The sequence below is a fragment of the Stenella coeruleoalba genome, assembly GCF_951394435.1.
Source record: "Stenella coeruleoalba genome assembly, chromosome: 11".
NCBI lineage: Eukaryota > Metazoa > Chordata > Mammalia > Artiodactyla > Delphinidae > Stenella > Stenella coeruleoalba.
Genome location: NC_137157.1, coordinates 81,531,617 through 81,553,456, shown reverse-complemented (window position 1 = coordinate 81,553,456; position 21,840 = coordinate 81,531,617). Strand labels below are relative to the sequence as shown.

The 21,840-nt window shown below is 35.4% G+C and overlaps 1 protein-coding gene across 14 annotated transcripts in view; it reads right to left on the bottom strand.

Moving 5' to 3' along the window:
- The window catches only part of LMNTD1 (lamin tail domain containing 1), a 440,038-nt gene that overhangs the window by 23,920 nt on the left and 394,278 nt on the right, over positions 1-21,840 (bottom strand). For all 14 annotated transcript variants that reach the window (XM_079936801.1, XM_079936802.1, XM_079936803.1 and 11 more), the window contains 2 exons: positions 20,637-20,872; positions 17,730-17,928 (listed from right to left, as the gene is read on the bottom strand). In XM_079936801.1, the coding sequence (XP_079792927.1) occupies positions 17,730-17,928; positions 20,637-20,872 (435 nt within the window). The remainder of the gene's footprint in view (positions 1-17,729; positions 17,929-20,636; positions 20,873-21,840) is intronic.

Below are 21,840 nucleotides of genomic sequence, written 5' to 3'. Positions count from 1 at the left end.
GCTTAGTATGTATCAAGGACCAGGTTAAACATTTATATATCAGCATTTTTCAGAGTGTGGGTCACAACCTATAAGTATTGGGTTGGCCAAAAAGTGCCTTCTGTGTTTAAGTAAAAATAAAAGACACATTTTTCATTTGCACCAAGAACTTTATTGAACAACGTATTCATCCTTTTATTCCACTATCTTCTGCCATTTTTCAGGCAACTTCATAATTCCATCTTCCCAAAACTTTTTATCTTTTTGAGCAAAGAACTTGTCCAGGTGCCTTTTACAGTCTTCCGGGGAATTGAAAATTTTTAGTAAGAGAATTTTGTAAAGACCCAAATAAATGGAAATCCGAAGGTGCAATGTTTGGTGAAAATGGCAGATGAATCAGAACTTCCCAGCCAAGCTGTAACAGTTTTTGCCTGGTCATCAAAGAAATATGTGGTCTTGCCTTATCCTGATGGAAGATTATGTGTTTTCTGTTGCCTAATTCCGGATGCTTTTCATCGAGTGCTGCTTTCAGTTGGTCTAACTGGGAGCAGTACTTGTGGGAATTAATCGTTTGGTTTTCTGGAAGGAGCTCATAATAAAGGGCTCCCCTCCAGTCCCACCATATACACAACATCACCTTCTTTGGATGAAGACCCGCCTTTGGTGTGGTTGGTGGTGGTTCATTTCGCTTGCCCCACGATTTCTTCCATTCCACATTATTGTACAATGTCCACTTTTCATGGCCCATCACAATTTGTTTAAAAAGCGGAACGTTTTCATTACATTTCAGTAGAGAATCGTATGTGGAAATACAGTCAAGAAGGTTTTTTTTGCTTAACTTATGTGGAACCCAAACATCAAAGCGATTGACGTAACTAAGCTGGTGCAAATGATTTTCAATGTTTGATTTGGATATTTTGAGTATGTCGGCTATCTCCCGCATGGTATAACGTTGATTGCTGTCAGTTAATGTCTCGAGTTGATCAGTATCAACTTCAACTGGTCTACCTGACCATGGAGCGTTGTCCAGCGAGAAATCTCCACCACAAAGTTTTGCAAACCACTTTTGACACATTCGATCAGTCACAGCAACTTCTCCATACACTGCACAAATCTTTTTTTGCATGTGGGTTGCATTTTTACTTTTCTTGAAATAATAAAGCATAATATGCCGAAAATGTTGCTTTTTTTCTTCCATCTTCAATATTAAAATGGCCACACAAAAATTCACCAATTTTGACGTCTTTTTTTAAATGCATGCTTATATGACAGCTGTCACATACAATCTAACAAAATTGTTTTGAATGAAGTTAAAGACAACTAAGTGCTACTAGAGTCATCTTACGGAAAAAAAACGAATGAAACTTTTGGCCAACCCAATAAGCCATGAAATCCCTTTGGTGGGTTAGGGACATAACTTTAAAAATGAAATATACCCCTACCAATAATAGGAACCAATACTTATGATGTGCCAGGCACTTTTAAGATATTATCAATACATCTATGATTTCATATCTATAATTCCGAAATGCAAACATATCTGAAAAACCAAAAGATTCTTAAAAAAACACACTTAAAGCAAAATCTGACCTGAATTCCTTTGGTGGCAAAACCTGACCTGAAACTGAGGACAGGCTAGTTACTGTCTTCATTCATGATTTGTGTAACTATTCATAAATTTGGCTGTGGAAAGATTACTGTTTGATTTTGGATACTTCTCCAAGCCCTATTGGGGTGTTACGTAATATGTGTTCTAGTCACCATATTACTTTCTTAAAATCCTCCAAATTCTGAATTTGGAAACATGTAAGTCTCCAAATGTTTTGGTAAAGGCATTGTGGACTGGTAGTTACTTATTTAATTCTCACAAAAGGCTACATATTTCTTATTGAAGTTCACCATAAAAAATTTGAAAAAAACTGTATTACCTCATTTAATTCTCACAACAACCCAGTGAGACAGGTACTATTTTTAGTCCAACTTTATAGAAAAGGAAACTGAGGTTTAGAGAGATTAACTGCCATGTCCAAGTTCTCTCAATAAATGTCAGTTCTTGTTCTTCTTTTGCAACTAGTAAAATCTCAAAGAAGTTTGATCCAACCATTCAAATTGTTTAAATTTTGTATACACCCTGGTGGTTGAGCACTGCTAGAAGATACACACATACACACACACACACACACACACACACACACACACACACACACACAGTATAGACTGCTGCCAGCAAATGAATTAGTGGCCTCCAGCCACATGCGGGCCCTTAGCGATTGGCAGCAAACTGTGTTCTTCATGAGCTGAGCCAGCACCTTCTGTCATTCCCTCAACAACATTCAAATCCCTGCCTCACATCTCCAGTTTTATTGTCAGAAAATGATCTCACTAAGAAAATAGAGCCATCAGAAAGAAGTGTGTTTTCCTGCTTTCCACTTAGATGCAGGTTCACCCATGCCCACACTGACCTCTTCGTTCTAGCCACCTCGTTTCAGTGCAAGAGGAACCCTTCTCCCATCTAAAGTGAAACTCTGCTTACCACCTCCTGCTGCTGCTTTGGTGTTTCAGTCCCATTCATTTTTCTCCTTTCACACCAACCTCTCCCTCTAGACTGCCTCTTTCCCCCAAATATGTACATATCTTCCAAGTGCTATAACCTTAAAAAAGAAAAACACAATCCTCCTCTGGCTTCCACTTCCTACTGCCATCACAACCGAGCTTTTGGAAAGACTACGGCATGAGTTCTTCATCTCTTATTCACTCCCTCAACCCACGACCATATATTTCTGCCTTAGACCAAGATGATTAGGCCCTCTTAAATTGGTCATCAATCAGTAAATTGAGTGGTAACTTTTCAGTCTTTGTCTTTTTTTAAATAGAGGTATAATTGACATATAACATTATATTAGTTTGGGGTGTACAACATAATGATTCAGTATTTGTATATAAGGCAAAATGATCACCACAATAAATCTAGTTAACAACATTGATCACCATATATAGTTACAATTATTTTTTCTTGTGAGGACAACTGTTAAGATCTACTCTCCTAGCAACTTTCAATACAATACAGTATTAGTAACTGTGGTCTCCATTCTGTACATTACATCCCAATGACTTATTTATTTTAGAAATGGAAATCTGTACTTTTTGACCCCCTTCTCCCATTTTGCCCACTCCCCACCTCTTGCTTCTGGCAACCAATCTGTTCTCTGTATCGATGAGTTCTTTTTTTTTTTTTAGCTTTCATTGATAAGTGAGATCATATGGTATTTGTCTTTCTCTGACTTATTTTACTTAGCACAATGCCTTCGAGGTCCATCCATGTTGTTGCAAATGGCAAGATTTAATTCTTTTTTTATGGCTGAATAATATTGCATTTTATATTTATACCACATTTTATTTACCAATCGTCCATTGATGGACACTTAGGTCGTTTCCATATCTTGGCTATTGTAAATAATGCTGCAGTGAATATGGTGGTGCATATATCTTTTTGAATTAGAGGTTTTGCTTTCTTCAGATAAATACACAAAAGTGGAATTGCTGGATTATATGATAGTTCTGTTTTTAATTTTTTGAGGGACTTCCATACTGTTTTCCATAGTGGTTCAATTTACATTCCCACCACTCAGTCTTTGTCTTAATGTCTCTGTGATACCTGCCTCTGCCAGACAGGTCCTTCTCTCCTTGTTTCCCCAAGTCCACTGTTTTTCTTCTACCAGTCTGGTTGCTCCTTTATAGTCTCTTTTTCAGATTTCTCTTCCTTCATCCATTTCTCAGACGTGAATCCCTGGGATTCTGCCCTTAACCCTCTTTTATTCCCATCACACTCTATACACGTGATATCACCCACAAACAGGGTTTTCAGCAACCATTAATACACTGATGACTGCTAAATCTAAATCCTTTTCCTGCTGAGCTTCAGACCCATAGACCCCGTAGAAAGACAGACCCCAAAGATACCTCTAAATCAACATGCCCCAAAATGAATTCATCATTTTAGAAAAGTAGAAAACCTATTCCAGGAAATTTCATCATCATTTATCCTGTTGGCCACGCCTGAAACTTCTATTACTTTCCTGCTGTCTTATCCTTCTTGCCTTATCTGTGATGATGTTCTATTAATATTACTCTTTAGTATCTTCTGTATATAGTGCCTTCTCTCCATCCCTATTGCTGCTGTCTTCATTAGGCTCTCATCACCTCTGTGTCACAGTGTCACAGTGTCTTAACTGGTTTCTCCAGTCTTGCTCCCTCCTAACCATTCAACATTTTGCTTCCAGAGCAATCTTTGTACAAGGATAAATCCTTCAAAGTCTGACCATTTCTTTCTAGAGAAAACACCAATGTCACAGCATGGAAACAAGGCCCTACGTAATCTATCAGCCTCTTTAATTTCTTTTTTTCCCTACTTCCTATCTTTGCTTAAATTGCAAAACCACAAGAATTTCTCACAAGACTTGTGATAATTCATGTCATTGCATGCTTCACCCATTGCCTGTGCATGCACTATTCCTTCTTCTTGTTCCACAACACTTGAAATTTTCAGACTTCTTAATACTTAATATCTTGGGTACAAAATATCTCATTGTTATTTTAACTTGATTTTCCCTGTTTATAGTGCAGCTGAGTAAGCTACTTATTGGCTACTCAGTTTTCTTTTGAAAATTGTCTTTCATATAATTTAGTCCATTTCTATAGGGTTGTTTTACATTTTTATGATGGATTTATAGGATAGTATTTAAATATATACAGAAATTTTTGAAAGAACTGTGTGGTAATAAGTGGGTATTATCCATGTTAAGTTGCTATGTTGGTAATAACTTCCTATGACAGCAAGAGAAAACTAACATATGCTTCTTATGAATTGTAGAATCACAGTGCTAAAAATATTGCCTGCAGTTTTGGTCTCAATGCCCTCACCAGAGATTTATTCCAGAGTTTTCTGTTTTCTATTTTTCTGTTGATAAACCAGCTACCAATCTTTTTGTTGTTCCTTTGAAGGTAAGTGTCCTTTTTCTCTGGCTAAGATTTTCCTTACTTCTGTTTTAGAAGTTTTTCTACATCATACCTAAGGTTTTGTGTTTTTTTTTTTGTCCCCTATGTTTTCTCTTGCTGGGAGTTGGTAGTGTTGTTTGTACCTGTGGCTTGATGTATTTCATTTTTGGGAAAATTCTCTGCCAGTATTTCCACCAATACTGTTCTACCTCAGTCCTTCTCTACTCTCCTTAGTGACTTCAATTACAAGCATTTAGATTTTTAAAAATCTTGCCCTAAGTTTTCCTTATGCTTGTTTTTTCTAATCTCTTTGCTCTCTATAATTCAGCCTGGATGTTTTCTTCTGAGAATGTTCCGGTTCAATAATTCTCTCTTCTGTTGCATCAAATATATTGTTAAACTCATGTACTTTTGAAATAGTAATTTCTGTTATTGGATTTTTTTTCTAGAATTTCCTACTGATTCTTTTATTTTTAGTTTCCAGTTCTATGCTAAAAATTTTTCTTGTCATTTAATTCCTTGACTATTTTAGTCAAGGTTATTTAAAAATCCCTGTCAGATAACCATAATATCTGGATCACCTAGGCCTGTTTTTATTGTCCATTTTTAATCTTAGTTTTGGGTCAACTTTTATTGTTTGTATGCCTTGTTATTTTTGACTTAGTGCCTAGTATGATAGATTAAACATTGCAGAGGTAATTTAAAGCTATGTATAATTTTTTCTTGATCCAGAGAGGATTTACTTTAACTTCTGGCAACCATCTACATTGGGGGGAAACCACTTTAATCCAATCAGGGTGTGAAATAATTTGACACTAGGCTTTGGCCCCAATTAGGCTGGTTTATTTTGAAGATAGCCTTAATACTGTGTGTACCTTTGAAGTTACAACTGAAAGCCTGGGGTGTTTATCAATGACCCTCCTTCTTGACAGGCCCTGAATCAAGCCAATTTTTATTCACCCAGTCCCGTGAGACTGCCAAAATCTTTGAATAACTTCTCAGCCTCTTAGCTGCTGCTTTCAAATTGACAACTGTTTTGAGGAGAAAAGTGGCTCCAAATGTCAGGTTATCACTCTGAGTTTCCTCTCCTAGAAGAGGACTTGTGAGAATATAAGATGTAAAATCTATGAAATCTTTATGTATTTATTTATTTATTTGGTTGTGCCGGATCTTAGTTGTGGCAAGCGGGCTCCTTAGTTGTGGTTCATGGGCTCCTTAGTTGCAGCTCACTGGCTCCTTAGTTATGGCACATGGCTCCTTAGTTGTGGCATGAGAACTCTTAGTTGCAGCATGCGTGTGGGATCTAGTTCTCTGGCCAGGGATCGAACTGGGGCCCCCTGCATTGGGAGTGTGGAGTCTTAACCACTGTGCCACCAGGTAAGTCCCAATCTATGAAACCTTGATCTACACTACCAAACTGCCTTCAGTGGTCTCACTTTATACCCATACTACATTGTATGAGGTTGCCTGTTTTGTAGAGAGGTTCACTTTTGAGCAATGTATATACCTGTTCCTTTCTTTTACATTACTGTTATGGTTTTTACTAAATTGTAGATATAACATTTTTACTCTTATAGAATAGCCCTAGAATTTCTCTATGTCATCCTCATTCTAGTGTTAACTGAAATCTCTGTGGGATGTTTTTATTTTTTGACAGAATTCCTTTTTGTTTTTGAGACTTGCTTTTTCTGCCTGGGAAGATGAGCAGTAGTTTGAGTTTTTCTTTTAACCAGATGACTCTAGAATAGCTCAGTTATCTCTTTGTTATCATATATGTAATTGGATATGTACAGTTGCTTTTCAAAAACATTTCATTATTCAAGTGAAACGTTTATTCATTCATGTTAAATTTTTTATTTTATGCATATAAGTAGAATAAATTAGCTTGTCTGAAAGAAAAAATACCATTGTTCATATCAGGGCTAGCCACTTCATTTGCCTTCCTTTTGATATAAGGCCAAAAGTTACAGGAAAATACTTCACATAATACACGGAAATTCACTGAGCCAGGGCTGTTAATCTGCTATCACACAACCTTCTGTAGTTATCTTTTTTTTCTTCCCTGTAAGCCTTCCCATTTTTCCTTAGTAGGAAAATGACTTGAAACCTCTAAGTTGTGACTGGCTGAGAGTGTAGAGTGATGTACCAATCATTCTGTCAGTAGCCTTTGCATGGTCTTGATTTATAGAGATTGAAAAGACAAATGGCTATATCACTTCTTTAAAAATGACAATTTTTCGTTATTTAAGCTCTGATTTTTCTAGTTGTTGTAGTCTACTTGATAGCTCCATGCTACTTTACTTATCTTACTTTAGATTTTTGCTACTCTAAAGTTTATTAAACTTATCTTTAGCATTTCAGTTCTTCCAATATGCATCTACCTAACATTATCTATGAAAATTGGCACCTGTGTTTATAGTTGCCATTAACACATGGAAAGACAAAGACCACATGATCACACTTTTTAATCAGATTCAGAAAAAGTATTTGACAAAATTCAACATCTTTTCACTATAAAAACTCTCAAAAAATAGGTAAAGAAGGACCATACCTCAGCACAATAAAGGACATATATGAAAAGCCCACAGCTAACACAATCAATGAGGAAAAACTTCCTCTAAGATCCACAACAAGGCAAGGATGCCTATTCTCACCACTGCTATTCATCTTAGTACTGGAAGTCCTACCCAGAGCAATCAGGAAAGAAAAAGAAACAGAAGGTGCCAAATTAGAAGGGAATAAGTGAATTATCTCTGTTTGCAGATGACATGATCATATAGGTAAAAAACCCTAAGAACACCACAAAACAAATTCAGTAAATTGTAGGATGCGAAAATCAACATACAAAAATCAGTGGCATTTCTGTACACTAACAATGAACTAACCAAAAGGGAAATTAAGAAAACGATCCCATTTACATTAGCAACAAAAGAACAAAATACTTAGGCAATAACTTAACCAAAAAAATGAAAGATTTATACACTGAAAACTACAAAACACTGGTGAAGGAAATTTAAAAAGACACAAATAAATGGAAAGACATTCCATGTTCATGGATTGGAAGAAGTAATGTTGTCAAAATGTTCATACCAGTCAAAGTGATTTAGAGATTCAATGCAATCCCCATCAAAATCCCAATGGCATTTTTAAACAGAAGCTGTAAAAAAAAAAAATCCTAAAATTTATGTGAAACTACAAAAGACCCCAAATAGCCAAAGCATTCTTGAGCAAGAATAAAGCTGGAAGTATGACACTTCCTGACTTCAAATTATATTATAAAGCTAAAGTAACTAAAACAGTGTGGTACCAGCATTTAAAAAGACATATAGACCAATGGAACAGAATAGAGAACCCAGAAACAAACCCACACATTTATGGTCTACTGCTCTTCAACAGGAGTGCCAAGATGGGGAAAGAATAGTCTCTTTAATAAATGCTGGAAAAGTGGATATCCACATGCAAAAAATGAAATTGGACCTCTATCACACACCATACACAAAAATCAACTCAAAGTGGGTTAAAGACTTAAAGGTAAGGCTCAAAACCATAAAACTCCTATAAGAAAATATGGGGGAAAACCTTCTTGACATTCGTCTTGACAATAATTTCTTAGCTAACACACCAAAAGCACAGGTGAGAAAAGCAAATATAGAAAAATGGGATTACCTCAATTTAAAAAGCTCCTGCACAGCAAGGAAACAATCAACAAAATGAAAAGGCAACCTACAAAATGGGAAAAAATATTTGCAAATCATATATTTGATAAGGGGTTAATATCTAAAATATATAAGGAACTCACACAACTCAATAGCAAAATATCAAATAATGCAAATAAAAAATGGGAAAGGACCTGAATAGACATTTTCCCAAAGAAGATATGTGAATGGCCAACAGGTACATAAAAAGGGGCTTAACATTACTAATCACAGGGAAACACAATCAAAACCACAATGAGATATCACCTCACACCTGTAAGAATAGCTGTTATCAAAGAGACAACAATAAGTATTGGCGAAGATGCAGAGAAAAGGGAACCCTGTGCACTGTTGGTGGGAATGTAAATTGATGCAGTGCTATGGAAAACAGTGTGGAGGCTCTTCAAAAGATTAAAAATAGAACTACCATATGATCCAGCAATCCCACTTCCAGGTATTTGAAGGAAATAAAATTACCATTTGTTGAGTTATCTGCACCACCATGTTCATTGCAGCATTATTCACAATAGCCAAGATACAGACACAAAGTGTCCATTGACAGATGAATGGATAAAGTGAATGTGGTATTTATTTTATAAATACAGTTGATTATTAAACAGTGCAGGGGTTAGGGGTGCCGACCACACACACAGTGGAAAATCAGCATATAACTTTATAGTCCGCCCTCCACATCCATGATTCCACATCCACAGATTCAGCCAAACACAGATCATGTAGTACTTGAGTATTAATTGAAAAAGTTCCACCTATAAGTGAACCCAAGCAGTTCATACCTGTGTTGTTCAAGAGTCAGCTGTATATATATATACATACACACACACACACACACACACACACACACACACACATATATGTAATGGAGTATTATTCAGCCATAAAATGAAGGACGACCTGCCATTTGTGACAACATGGATGGATGTTGAGCACATTATGCTAAGTGAAATAAATCAGACAGAGAAAGACAAATACTCTATGATCTCACTTATATGTGGAATTTTAAAAAGCTGAATTCATATAAACAGAAATTAGAACAGTGTTTGCCAGAGGATAGAAGGTAGGGGAAATGGGGGAAATATTGGTCAAAGGATAAAAACTTCCAGTTATAAGATGAATAATTTCTGGGAATCTTATGAATAGCATGGTGACTATAGTTAAAAATACGGTATTATATACCTGAAAATTGCTAAGACAGTAGACAGTGGATCTTAAATGTTCTCGCCAGAAAAAAAAAAAAAGGTAATTATGTGAAGGATGTGTTAACTAATATTATTACGGTAATCATTTCACAATACATATGAGTATCAAATCATCATTATGTAAGTTACACAATGTTATTTGTCAATTATATCTCAATAAAAACCCCCAAAAGACAAAAAAATGAAGTTGTACATCTTAAATATATGCAATTATGTCAATGATATCTCAATAAAACTGTCTAAAAAAAGTGAAAGAAGAAATGGTTATAAGCAGATCCATACTACAAAAAACGTTAAAGGAAGTTCTTTTCAGGTACTAGCATAATTAAAATGGATGGAAATATAATTTATAGATCAAAAAAATAAACAAAACAAACAAAAAGAACTAAAAGGCAAAGAAAAGCAGTGAAAATACATAAGGGTAAATATATAATATTTTTCTTATCATTTAAATTTCTTTTAAAAATTGATTATTTAAGCCAAAATAACTTTGGAGTATGGGATTTACACCATGTGTAGAAATAAAATACGTGACAGCAGAAGCACAATGGCTGGGAAAAGAGAAATGAAATTATAGTATTCTAAGGCTCTTATACTATTTGTGAAGTGGTAAAATATAAGATGAGGGTAGTCTGTAATAGGCTCAAGATGTATCCTATAAACCTGGAAGGAACCCCTAAAATAAAAGAGTTATAGCTAATCAGCCAACAATGGAGATAAAATGGAATATAAATAATGATTAATTTCAAAGAAGACAGAAAAAGAAGAAAAAGAGAACAGAACAGTTGGGACAAATAGAAAATGAACAACAAGATAATAGAATTAATCAACCATATTAAAAATTACTTTAAATCTAAATTGTTTAAATGCCCAAATTAAAAGACAGAGATTGTCAGAAGATGAAAGAGCAAGCCTACTGCATTCTACCTGTCGATACAAAACGTAATATTAAATATAAAGACACAAATAGGCTAAAAGTAAAAGGATAAAAAAAGATATACCATGCTAACACTAGTAAAAGAAAGCTGGAATGCCTATATTGATATTAGACATAGTAGATTTCTGAGCAAAGAATAATGCCATGGATAAAGAAGTTTATTTCATAATGATATAGACATCAATTCTATGTTGGAAGAAGATATAACAATCCTAAATGTTTATACACCTAAAAACAGGGCTTCAAAATACATGAAACTAAAACTGATAGAACTGCAAGAAGAAATCAATGAATCCACAATTATAGTTGGAAATTTTAACACCCCTTTTTCAATAATTGATGGACATAAAATCAAAAAAGACAATAGACTTAACACCATCAATCAATTTGACCTGATCTTTACAAAACACTCCACTCAACAATAAATATATTTACCAAAACATTTACCAGGATAGACAATATCTGCTATAAAGCAAGTCTCAATACATTTAAAAGGACTCAAGTCATATAAATTATGTTCTTTGACCACTATGAAACTGAATTAGAAATCAGTAACAAAAGATATCTGGAAAATCATCAGAACTGGAAAAGTCTGTAAAATATTTGGGAGCTAAATAATAGACTTCTTATTACTCAAGGATCAAAGAAGAAATAAAAATGGAAACTAGAAACTATTTTGATGCCACAGCTAAGTGCTGAATCTTGGGAAGACTATCCCTGGGAGAGGACTCAATCTAGCTATGCAGAGATAGCAAGGAGAGCCTGGAGTGTGTTCTGGGTGGAGCAGCGGTGGCCACTGTCAGCACACTCAGGAGTACACAGCAGCTCTCCCAGTGAGAGTGCCCTGGGCTCTGCCCACTCCATACTGCAGCTTAGCACTAGATCTGGGTCCTGGAAGAAGACTGCCACAGAGGCAGCCCAGATCTCAGGCAGCAGCTGAACCACCTCAATTCCTGCAGCCACAATACCTCAACCCCCAGCCCCAGCCTACTTCACATCACAGCTTTGCACTAGATTTAGGACAAACACAACAAAGAAAGGTAAGTGACCTTGGTGCTGCTTCTGATCAGAACCGTGGACACCTACACAAGCAGTGCATAGGTCCTCTGTGACTGCACAGACCTCATTGCTTCAGCAATCACCTCCTTTGGGGCAGGGCGTGCACTCAAGGGCAACAGAGTCTGATTGAACCTGATCCTCAGGGCTTCTGCTCCAACAACTGGGAAGTATACCCTGCTCCTGACAGGGCAGCAACAGCCATGGAGCAGAGAGTAAGTCCAGCCTCACAACCTGCACAGGCTCTACACACTACAACACCAACCACACCCCTATCAAGGGGATAATGGCCAGCACACCTTTAGGAAAGACATGGCAAATGTCCATATCAAAAGCAGTCATCACACCAAAAACGCTGGACACACAATGTCTACACAGGGATGTTCCCACATAAAAACACCTCTTCAAGTGATGTTCAACACCACAGCAATCAGACAAGAAAAATTGAAAGGGAAGAAGGTAAAACTGTCAGTATTGCAGATGACATTATACTCTATATGGAGTCTCCACACAAAAACTATTAGAACTAATGAATGAATTCAGCAAGGTAGCAGGATACAAGATTAATATACAGAAATTTCTTGCATTTTTATACACTAATAATAAAGTAACAGAAAGAGAAATTTAAAAATCTTATTTCAAATCTCGTCAAAAAGAATAAAATACTTAGGAATAAACTTAACCAAGGAGGTAAAAGACCTATATGCTGAAAAATATAACACAGTGACAAAGGAAAGTGCAGAAGATTCAAAGAAATGGAAAGATATATCATGTTTTTGGATAGGAAGAATTAATGTTATTAAAATGGCCATAGTACCCAAAGCAATTTACAGATTTAATGCAATCGCTATCAAAATACCGTGACATTTTTTTCAGAACCAGAGCAAATATCCTAAAACTTATATGGAATCACAAAACCCCAGAATTGCCAAAGCGATACTGAGGAAAAAGAACAAAAGCTGGAAGTGTAACTCTTCCACACTTCAGACTGTACTACAAACCTGCAGTAATCAAAACTGTGGTATTGGCACAAAAACAGACATATGGATCAATGCAACAAGATAGAGAGCCCAGAAATAAACCCACACACCTATTATCAATTAATGTACGACAAAGGAAAGAAGAATATACAATGGAGAAATGACCATCTCTTCAACAAGTGTTGCTGGGAAAGCTGGACAGCTAAAGCTGGATGTAAATCAATGAAATTAGAACATTTCCTCACACCATATGCAAAAGTAAAGTCAAAATTGTTTAAAGACCTAAATGTAAGACATGACACCATATAACTCCTAGAAGAGAACATAGGCAGAACATAATTTAACATAGGTTGTAGCAATATTTTCTTAGATCAGTCGCCCAAGGCAAAAGAAATAAAAGCAAAAGTAAACAAATGGGACATAACCAAACTTAAAAGCTTTTACACAGCAAAGGAAACCATCAACAAAACGAAAAGACAACCTATGGAATGGGGGAAAACAATTGCAAATGATGCAACCAACAGGGGGTTAATATCCAAAATGTATAAGCAGCTCATACAACTCAATAGTGAAGAAACAAAAAACTACATCCAAAAATGGGTGAAGACCTAAACAGACATTTTTCCAAAGAAGACACATGAAAAGATGCTCAACATCGCTAATTATTAGAGAAATGCAAATCAAAACCACAATGGGGAATCACCTCACACCTGTCAGAATGGCTATCATTAAAAAGTCTACAAATAATAAATGATGGAGAGGGTGTGGAGAAAATAAAACCCTCCTGCTGTTGGTGGGAATGTAAATTGGTGCAGCCACTATGGAAGACAGTACAGAGGTTCCTTCAAAACTAAAAATAGAGCTACCATATGATCCAGCAATCCCACTCCTGGGCATATATCTGGAAAATGTGGAAACTCAAATTTGAAAAGATACATGCACCCCAATGTTCATAGTAGTACTATTTACAATAGCCAAGGGATGGAAACAACCCAAGTGTCCATCAACAGAGGAGTGGATAATGAAGATGTGGTATATATATATATATATATATATATATATATACACACACAATGGAATATTACTCAGGCATAAAAATGAATGAAATATTGCCATTGGCAGCAACATGGATGGACCAAGAGAATTTTATACTTAGTGAAGTAAGTCAGAGAAAGACAAATAATATATCACATGTGGGATCTAAAAAATAATACAAATGAATCTATATACAAAACAAAGAGACTCACAGATATAGAAAACAAACTTATGGTTATCAAGGGGAGAGGGAGGGCAGGGGAGGGACAAATTAGGAGTATGGGATTAACAGATACAGACTACTACACCTAAAATACATAAGCAACAAAAATTTACTGTACAACACAAGGAATTCACTATCTTGTAATAATCTATAATGGAATGTAATAAAAAATGAATCACTATGCTACACACCTGAAACTAACAAAATATTGTAAATCAACTCTACTTAAATTTAAAGAAAAAGGTATTTTGAAGTGAATGAAAATGAAAATAAAACACATCAAAATTTGTGGGATTCCACTAAAAGCTGTAGTTAGGGGAAATTTTACAGTGCTAAATGCTTGTATTAGAAGAGAAAATGTTTTCAAATCAATGATCTCAACTTCCACCTTGAGAAACTAGAAAAAAAAAATGAAACCTGAAGTAGGCAGAAGAAAGGGAATACAGATCAGAATGGAAATCTATGAATAGAAAACAAAGCAAAAAAGTTAGAGAAAATCAATTAAATGAAACACTGATTCTTTGAAGCTCAACAAAATTGATAACTCTTGAGCAAGATTTATCAGGAAAAAGAGAGAAGACACATACGGCCATTATCAGCAATAAGAAATGTGACATCACTACAGATTCTATAGATACTAAAAGGATAATAAGGGAACATTATGTATAATTTTACAACAATAAATCTGACAACTTAGATGAAATGGACAAATTCCTTGAAAGACACAAACTACTCAAGTTCACTCAAGAAGAAATAGGTAACCGGACTATCTTGACATCTATTTTAAAGAAGTAAAATCTGTAGGTAAAAACCTTCTCACAAAATAACTCCAGGACCAGATGGCTTCACTGATGAATTCTATAAAATATTTAAGGAAAAAATAATATTACTTCTACACAAACTCTTCTAGAAAGTAAAGGAGGAGGGAATATATCCCAACTCATTTAATGAGTTGAGTATTACCCTGATACCAGGGCAGACAAAGACATTAACAGGTAAAGAAAACTACAGGCCAGTATTCTTCACAAACATAGAGCAAAAATTTGAAACAAAATTTTAGCCAATTGAATTCAACAATATATGAAAAAGATAAACATTCTGACCAAGGGAGGTTTATTCTAAGAGTGCGGGGCTACTTTAACATTTAAGAAATAAAAAATCATATGATCATCTCAACAGATGTATAAAAGGCATTTGACAAAATCCAGCATTCATTCATATATTCATTGCCACAGATCAAATATTCTGAATCAGAATCCTGTCACTCCTTTGTCTGAAACTTTCCCATTGCTTCCCATTGCCCATAGTGAAGTCTACATTGTCTGGTATTCAACGCTCACTGTGATCTGTCTGCAACCCTGACGCCTACAACCCTGTTATACCTCTTCACGCACTGCTCAGTACATCCATGCTTATACTCATATCTGATCTTAGCTTTTCTGCCTCCCTCATTTTGTCTATGCTGCTCCTTTGTTCAGCCCTGGCTGTGCATTAGAAGTACCATGGCATTTAAAACAAAAGCCAAAAACACAAAATACGATGCCCAATTCCACTAGAAATTTTGATTCAAAGAGTCTGGTGTAGAGTCAGGACATTAAAAGCTCCCCAGGTGATTCAATTTTGTGGGTAGAGTTGAAAACCAATGGTCTAGAATATTCTCAGAGACTCCAAATTTGCATATCCAAAATGTACTTATCTTTCCAAGATGTTTTCCATGATAACTCCTTCACAAAATCTTCCCAGACCATCTCTCCTGGGAAGAAAGCTATCCTCTGAATGCCTTATTACTTTACTTGCTTTTCTCTTGATCCTTACCTGAAGGTCTTCATGACCTTCTTCATGATCTGTTTGAGTAAAGTTTCTTAAAACCATATTCATAAGTTTTTTTTGAAGTTTTGCTGAAAATAAGTCATCATTTTTAACATGGTAAGTACTGTATGAATAATTTGATGAAGTGCTTTTAGATGGTTGAGAGAACACTTGGGTATTCACTACAATTAAGTGGCAAAAGTGGTTGATTTTAGGAAATCTGACATAAGGGGGAAAAGTTTTCCTTTATGTTTGACCCTTAACTTTGGCTAACAACTTCTTTTAGTCCTCAAACACCCTCTATCAACATATGCTTATCACTAATGGGCAGAAGACGTAAATATACATTTCTCCAAAGAAGACATATAGATGCCAAAAGGCACACGAAAAGATGCTCATCATCACTAATTATTAGAGAAATGCAAATCAAAACTGCAGTGAGGTACCACTTCCCACTGGTCAGAATGGCCATAACTAAAAAGTCTACAAATAATCAATGTTGGAGAGGGTGTGAAGACAAGGGAACCCTCACACACTGTTGGTGGGAATGTAAATTGGTGCAGCCATTATGGAAAACAGTATGGAGATACCTCAAAAAAATAAAAATAGAGTTGCCATATGATCCAGCAATCCCACTCCTGGGCATATATCCAGACAAAACTACAATTCAAAGAGAAACATGCACCCCAATGTTCATAGCAGCACTATTTACAATAGCCAAGCCATGGAAACAACCTAAATGTCCATTGACAGATGAATGGATATAGAAGATGTGGGGTATCTATCTATCTATCTATCTATACATCAGCCATAAAAAAAGAATGAAATAATGCCATACGCAGCAACATGGATGGACTGAGAGATGATCATACTAAGTGAAGTAAGTCAGAAAGAGAAAGACAAATACCATATGGTATCACTTATATGTGGAATCTAAAGTATGACACAAATGAACATATCTATGAAACAGAAAGAGACTCACAAACATAGAGAACAGACTTTTGGTTGCCAAGGGGGAGGAGGGGTGGGGGAGGGAAGGATTGGGAGTTTGGGATTTGCAGATGCAAACTAGTATACATAAGATGGATAAACAACAAGGTTGTACTGTGTAGCACAGGGAACTATATTCAGAATCCTGTGATAAATCATAATGGAAAGAATATGGAAAAGAATGTATATATATGTATAACTGAGTCACTTTGCCGTATACCTGAAATTAACACGACATTGCAAATCAACTATACTTCAATAAAATTTTTTTAAAATGTGTGTTTATTACTAAAAATTCACAATTTAATCTGTTGTTTGTGCAACAAGAAAAACAGGGTTAAGTAAATGCATAGATGCGTCAGCTTTTATTTTAGTTCTAATATCAACTTTCTTCCTGATCAATTCTTTTTTTCTACAGATACTAATAACCATAAAAATAGATCAGTAAGTTATAAATCCATCTTTTTCCTTCTGTCTTGAACTCAAGACAGATAGGAAAGAATTCTAAATCCATCTGATTGATTTGCCAATAATGAAAATTTTCTTGAATAATTGAGTTAACTTTATTGGTAAGCCTTATGTAGTGCTGTTTTCTCTGGCATCTTTGAAGAATTAACTTTCCTTGTTTGGTTCCCTAGAAAGTTATATTGATTCCTTTTAACTGCCCAGAATATGAAACAGTTATATTTTAATGGATTGCTTAGGGTCTTAGATGAGATCATGGATCTAACAACAGTTTAGAACTTTATTTCCTACTAATTTATTACTCCTACCCCAAAAGAAGATATTAAATAATTCAAATAGAGTATTTACCTGGATCTAGATTGGCCCACTTCTTCAAGAATCATAGAAAAGTGCTTCCAAGTTTTCTTGGTGGGGAATGAGTGCGTGACAAGTTTCTTTGAATCACCAAACAAAGATAGGAAATAATCTTCCCCTTCCCCAACCACAGCTAGCTGAGAAGCAAGCACCGGCATAGTGTGTTTCTTTGGAATTTTGAAGTTGTTGAGTCCTTTCAAAGAAACCAAAGAAGGAAACAATAGAGAGAGAAGTAAATAAAAGATTAGAAGAAACCAAAGCTACTATCTTTATTCTTTGCTTCTACAAAATGATATTCTTTATACTTTTTACTGTCACAGTCAAACTAAGTGAGGATAGTTCGAAGCTTTAAACCAGTCTATAAAATAACCAGTGATTATTTTTAGTGACACTCAATTCCTAGAGATTACTGCAGTTATCTTAAACTATCAATTGTATCATCAGCATAATTACAATTTAACTGATTAAGTTGTACTACAAGCATCATAAGTTTTTGAGTAGGTAAAACATTTGAGTTTCTCAAATTTGGTACACTATATGTAAGTACAACTTTATTCTAGTTTGTATTAGCTTTTCTCCCCAAATTGCTACTCATAAATTAAAGTCTCAAATGAGTCCTTTCCTACCAATGGTTTGTATTTTGCCAGGTAAAGACTTAAATTTCCTCTCATTAACTAAAATACTTTATTAAAAAGATAAAGTAATGCTTAACCAGATTCTTGTAACCTCTTACTCTTTTAAAATTCTCAGTAGTAAGATTCAAATACAAAATAAGTTTCAAGATTTTGCATAGAAAGAATCATGCTGGATAAATCTAATTATGTATCTGCAAAGAGAGAGTAACAGTACAGACAGGCATCATGATGAAATAGATAGAGCAATGTGTCTTGGATTTAGACACATCTGTACCCCAGCTCTGTCACTTACTAAGCCAAATGATTTAAACCTTCCAATTCTCAGTTTTCCTGAAAATAAAATAAGGATAATACTACTTTGTGTGAGGCGATGTGAGGATTGAAGATAATATAGGTAAGTGTCTAGCACAGTACCTGGCATTTAGCAGGTACTCAATAAATGATAGCTATTATTGTAGCACAGGGACTTTGGTCAATGTGACCCTGAATCCAAAATCATCAAAGGATTAAGACAATCTAGAGTGTGCTTTATCTTCTTGTGTCTTTAACAAAGCCAAAGCAATGTGAAAGGTGGAAAAAAAAAACATAGTTCCTAAAGAGGATTCCTCAGAGTATTTTGTTTAGAAGAAATATTTGGAATTAAGTTAGTTCATTCCCATTCAAGTGAGTATTTCCTTAATCTTTAAATTCCTTTGGGGGAAGAGAATATATAGCATCCTTAATAGCTCATCCTGAGGGATGAAAATCTTTGTATTCTAAAAGGAAAGAAGACACATTGATTTTAGTTCCAGTTATTATCTCATCTAGAAATGAAATGAACCAAATGCAACAAGTCGTGGTAGACTCAGCCATGTATCTACAGAGTCAGAACCTACAGTAACTGAAGAAGACTTCATCCCAGCACAACTCTCATCTTGCCAGGCGAAACCAGTATATTTGTTACCCTCCCCCTCAATACTAGGAGCTTTCACAGTTCAACTCAAATATAGAACATATACCATGATGATACAGTGCCAAAGGATGAGAAATATTACCTCCTTAGATATAAAATGTGTATTTTCACTTTTAAGCATATAGATTTTGGTCATTGCTAAAGGTCATTGTGAATTTAGGAGGCTTCTTCAAAAAATGTATCTTAGGCATACAAACAATGAAGCACAGGGAATATGACAATAATGGCAGTAGATCAAAATCCTATATAACACTGTGTCAAAGGCTTAGGAAAATACCAGGAACAAAATGAAATGTAGATAGGAAGGAGCAAGGCTGTAAATGTCTACAGAAGGGTAGAGGAAAATGAAGACATCAGGTAGTCATGGGTGTATTCGTGTTAACAATTTTGAAACTTGTTAGTTGACTGGTAATACAGACCCCAAATCTAGCCTATTCTATGAGAAGGTACTTACAGATACATTCAGATTCACAACTAATTTTATTGAGCACACTTGCTGTGTGCTAGGTGATTTTCATAAATATCTCATTTAATTCTTAGGATAGCCCTGTGAAGCTGATATTTTAATCCCCATTTTGTAGGTGTGGAAAATGGGACTCAGAGATGCTAAATACCTTACTTAATGTCCCATGTTATTGGGACTAGAAAGGGGATTTGAACCTAGGTCCTCTGTTTCCAAGGGCAGTGGTCTTTTCAGTAAACCTTGATAACATACCCTCAGAGTTCCCTAAACATGGTGAGGAACATACACCTCATGGTGTGAGCACTGCTGAGTGCATTGTTGGCAACTGTCAAAACTTTACTGCTGTTTTCATTTTCCTCTTCTCCAAATTCTTTATTGTTTTTCCCTTTTCTCTCCACCATTTTATTACCTACTTTATGTTTCTTCTTTCTCTTATCTACCCATCTTTCATTACTTAAGCCATAGTCTCCTAAAGCATAACATACATAAGACATTGTTAATCTTTCTGGTAGCATTCAGAGGAAGAGCAGTTAATGCTATACATCAGAATTTTTAATCATTTAGCAATTCTAGAGCATCTAAGTGGTCAACCCATGAATTATTATGATAACTCAAGATATTTTAATCACAGAGATGATGTACTTGGCCACATATGTTTACGTGACTTGAATATGACTCCAGGGCTAGAATCAAGGATGGGCAGAGTCAAGTTATTCTGCATATGACATTAAGAAGTTAGTATTATTGGAGACAAATAATAAAACATCATTCTGGCTTCTAGGCACATAAAGACTCTATTGAACTATATGCTTTAAAAGTAGTCTAAAACACTTGGCACATGTTTTACTTACCCAAGCTGTCTTCTGATTGGGAATGGCTCACTAGAGCAGGTTTAAGAGGCTTTGGTCCAATTGTTGAAAAAGTTACTCCACTAACTTGAGGGCTGGACAGATAGTAACTGAGAGGTATTTCATTGGATAATGACCATGAACATGGCAGTGTAGTGGTATCTGAATCCGTTGACGTTGGAAAAAAATGTACTACAGATCGCTGTGTCTTTGGGAGATTGTCAGATGTGTCTTCAATTCTGTGTACAAAAATTAGTATAATAAACAAAGTGAGAAAGACAAAATGATAGACTGTGAGCACAAGAAGCATTAATTATCATTATTACTCAGGATTTTGCTTTTCAAAGATATTATGCATCTAACACAAGCGCAAGAACATCTTATATTTCTAGTTTTAACAATCTACATAAAACACTTTAGTGTCAAGTCATGCTTTTCTCTTTTCTATTTAAAAATCAATAAACTCCTACTTCAGATAGTTTTGCAAAAGTGTAAATGCTGAAAGAAGAAAATAAAAATTACTATATTCCACCAACTAAAAATTTTACCATTTCCTGCCATGCTTTTTATATTTTATTAAATTTTTTTAATAAATTTTTTATTGAAATATAGTGATTTACAATATTATATTAATTTCAGGTGTACAACATAGTGATTCAATATTTTTTCCTTCCAGGCCTTTTAATGCATTGTTTTTTTTTTTTTTGCGGTACGCGGGCCTCTCACTGTTGTGGCCTCTCCCATTGCGGAGCACAGGCTCCAGATGCGCAGGCTCAGCGGCCATGGCTCACGGGCCCAGCCGCTCCGCAGCATGTGGGATCATCCCAGACCGGGGCACGAACCCGTGTCCCCTGCATCGGCAGGCGGACTCTCAACCACTGCGCCACCAGGGAAGCCCTAATGCATTTTTTTCACTCAAAATTGAGACTCTATAAACCATTTATATCCCACTTTTATCACTTATTATATTTCCCCTTTCCATTAACATGAAAAACATGATTATCATTTCTGTTTAATATGTAATAGTTTACTATACTTTTTCCTTTAATTTCTCCTGCTGCTTAACTAATTTTCCTGTATTTATAAAGATTCTAGAGTTAATGTGTGCTTTCAAATGCACTTTACAAATTAATAACTATAAATACAGCTCACATGTGTATGTTTGTGTGTATCTGTGTATGTGTATGTGTGAATGCTGAAGGGACTA